The following is a 3,378-nucleotide window of genomic DNA, read 5'->3' as shown; positions in this document are numbered from 1 at the left end:
AGATGTTTTGGAACTACATTTCCCATGATGCTCATGCACTCTGCAGTATAGTGGAGCATCATGGGAAATTTAGTTCCAAAACATCTGAAGTGCCAAGGTTCCCCATCACTACTCTAGTCTCTGTAACTGGTGGGGCATGCCAAATTTCTTATTGGCTGGGCCCATTCTAATAAGACTACACTTTAAACCTTGAAAGCCCATGTACACTAGACCTGTCCGTTCTCTGGCCATGGCCAGAGTCTACAAGCCACCAATCCATAACCAAACCCCCCAGATGTCACCCACATGCATTTTAAGAGGCTTCCTTTTTCACCCTGAAGCTTTTGAAAGCCAATCAGCTTTGATTAAAACATTTAAATCTGTCAGAATATGATACTTTCACCTACAGGAACTCCCTGCCAAAAGTGCTCCCCCACCATAACAGTGTCACAAATTGGGCACATGGTTAAAAAGGTGTTTAATTGAACATTGTTCATACAAATGTAGTCAGTTTATAGAAATCCATTAATCGATTTTTTTCTTACAGTGGTCAATAAAACAAATGACAGTGAACTAAAAATGGTGATTCTCCAATGCATTTACAGGCAATAACATAAAAGTTTATTTCAAATATTTACATGTGAACGACTAAAAACAAGGGGTGGTTGGGTCTCATCGGATGCTCTGATGGATGATGCTTTTGCTGCTGCTCCTGGCCTTCGCGTTTTCCTTCTTTGTGGCGGGATCCACCTCGAAGCACTTCCATAGTCGCAGTGTCTCATCTGCTGCGGCGGAGGCCACGGTGCAGCCGTCTGGACTCATCGCAAGACTGAGGACCCGTGCGCTGTGACCTGGAGAGGGCGACAAGGCTCATCTGAACTTCGTATAATACAAGGATGGCGATAGGGGGGCATCTATCGTGCATACACTGATAATTGCTGAATTTTAACTCATTGAGACACTTGTGTCCCATGCCAAACTTCCTGGAGATCCCCAGAAACCTACTGAATCAAAGACAAGGCTATGGCCTCAGAGGCGCTCAAGGCTCCTTCAGGAGGCGCTCAAGGCTCCTTCAGGAGGCGCTCAAGGCTCCTTCAGGAGGCGCTCAAGGCTCCTTCAGGAAAAAACGTCAGCAGCTGTAAATACTGTAGCTGCTGGCTTATTTGGACACTTAACTGTCCAGGAATCCAGCAGTGTCCTCACCCCAAGCTGTCAAAATAAGGTACCCACTGCCCCAAAAAGGTACCAAATGTGGCACCTTTTAGGTGGAGCTCTGCTTTAAATATTAATAGAGATAATAGGGTGCCATAGCTCTGGTTGAGCTGCCTCTAAAAAGATCCCCCCCCCCCCATCCCTCTTACTTGGTGTTCTGCACAGTAAGGCTACTCACCTAGCCAGCAGATCCAGTGTTGTCTTACTAGGATCCTATGCTGCCATATTGCCTTCTGGCAGCTGCCATCATTTCCAGGTGCCAGTAGGCCCACATTCCCTCCTTTATTAAATGTAACCAGTATAGTGCATCCCAGGAGGCACCAAAAGTTATTCGCCTAGTCAATAGAGGCAGCCCAGAGACCTTTGAGAGGAGGAGGGGGGGGGGGGGGGGGAAGCCCGGGGGAATGGTGAGGAGAGTGATATGGAAGGCTGAAGATGACTAAAACTGGAGTGCAAAATCTGGTGCAGCTCTGCATAGAATCCAATCAGCTTCCAGGTTTTCTGGTCAAAGCTTAAATTTAACAAGCTGAAGTTAGAAGCTGATTGGCTACCATGCACAGCTGCACCAGATTCTCAGTGCTCCAGTTTTAGTTAAAAGGCAGAGCTGTGTGAGGCCCCCCCCTCTTGCTGAACAAAGTCTGGCTGTGTGCTTCCAGGACTAAAAACCAGGGGAATTCCCTTCCCCATTTTGGCATCTTTGGGCCAGGAAGTAAAGAAAATCTCCAGCCAGATGACTCCCATGTTCCAGCCCTCTAGAGCAAGGATTCCCAAACTACAGCCCTCCAGTTCAGGAACTACAGTTCCCATCATGCCTAGTCATCTATGTAAATGTCAGTTTTACAATGCCTCATGGGATGTGTAGTTCAACAGCTGCAGGGCTGTAGTTTGGGAGTCCCTGCTCTGGAGTACACATACATTTACAGGTATTGCAGCCCCCTTACCTTTCAGCTCTGTAACCCGGGTCATTGTGGGATACTTCCAGATGACAAGCTGGTTCTGTGCAAACCCATGGCCGGAGATTAGTTCTTTGTACATTGTGGACCACAATATAGAGCAGACCTAGAAGAGAAAGAAAAGGAAAAAAAAAAAAAAAAAGTGCTTTTAGCAAGATTAAGCCATGCTGGGGACACAGGAGGAGGACAGACCAGCTGCAGTCACTTACCTGGGAGTGGGTGTCCACAGAATTTAAGCATGTTCCAGAGCACACATTCCAGATTCTGATGTGTCGGTCACTTGTTCCTCCACCGGTTGCCAGTACATTGGACTGCCATGGGCACCAGGACACAGCCTGAGAAAGACAAGAGCATTAGTATCCTCCCCACAATGCAGCTCACTCTGCCAATTCCTCAGCAAAGGTTTAGGAGGTGCTTCAAGTGGCACTCCAGTCAAAAAAATAAAACCCGTAGTGGTCAATGCCTTGTTCACTAGAGCAGGGATTCCCAAACTATGGCACTGCAGTAGTTCAGGAACTACAAATCCCATCATGCCTAGTCATGTATGCGATTTCTGTAGCAATGTCACCATTTTCTCAAAGCCTCCCAAGGCTGGAGTGGTGGTACGGAACTCCTTTCCCCTTTATACAGCCAGTTGCCACTGCCTGCTTAATACAAGGTAACCAGTCTAGAACAGCCTTATGGCAGTTTAAGACACCATTATGCTGTTACATAATCCTCGTCGGGGGGAAGCTCTGCAGAGGACAGCTGACAACGGCTGTGAAATTGGGGAGTAATGTCACCCATAGGCTATGGGGCTTCCGTTGTCAGCTGTATCCTCCCCATCCACAGCGAAACAATGGCCATGGCTGACAGCTCAGTGTGGGGTTGGGTTCAAAAAAGGTTGTATATTGACTTCTTTCCAGGGCTAGATAGGTCAGTTTTGGATCACGGATGTCTATAGATGCAGGTTAGTATTGGATCATGGATGTCTATAGATGAAGGTTAGTATTGGATCACGGATGTCTATAGATGAAGGTTATTATTGGATCATGGATGTCTATAGATGAAGGTTATTATTGGATCATGGATGTCTATAGATGAAGGTTATTATTGGATCATGGATGTCTATAGATGCAGGTTAGTATTGGATCACGGATGTCTATAGATGCAGGTTAGTATTGGATCACGGATGTCTATAGATGCAGGTTAGTATTGGATCACGGATGTCTATAGATGCAGGTTAGTATTGGAT

The 3,378-nt window shown here is 46.5% G+C and overlaps 1 protein-coding gene across 1 annotated transcript in view; it reads right to left on the bottom strand.

Annotated features, from left to right (window-relative positions):
- Positions 1 to 416: 416 nt before the first annotated feature.
- Positions 417 to 3,378, bottom strand: part of CDC20 (cell division cycle 20) — a gene marked incomplete at its 5' end in the record, with an annotated part of 16,300 nt that continues 13,338 nt past the window's right edge. Inside the window, 3 exons of the mRNA XM_082264820.1 lie at positions 417 to 830; positions 2,133 to 2,250; positions 2,354 to 2,479. Of these exons, the coding sequence (XP_082120946.1) occupies positions 652 to 830; positions 2,133 to 2,250; positions 2,354 to 2,479 (423 nt within the window). The 3' untranslated portion in view covers positions 417 to 651. The remainder of the gene's footprint in view (positions 831 to 2,132; positions 2,251 to 2,353; positions 2,480 to 3,378) is intronic.

This window comes from Pelophylax lessonae (assembly GCF_965119305.1).
Source record: "Pelophylax lessonae genome assembly, chromosome: 8".
Taxonomy (NCBI): domain Eukaryota; kingdom Metazoa; phylum Chordata; class Amphibia; order Anura; family Ranidae; genus Pelophylax; species Pelophylax lessonae.
This window is presented reverse-complemented; position numbering and strand designations above follow the sequence as displayed.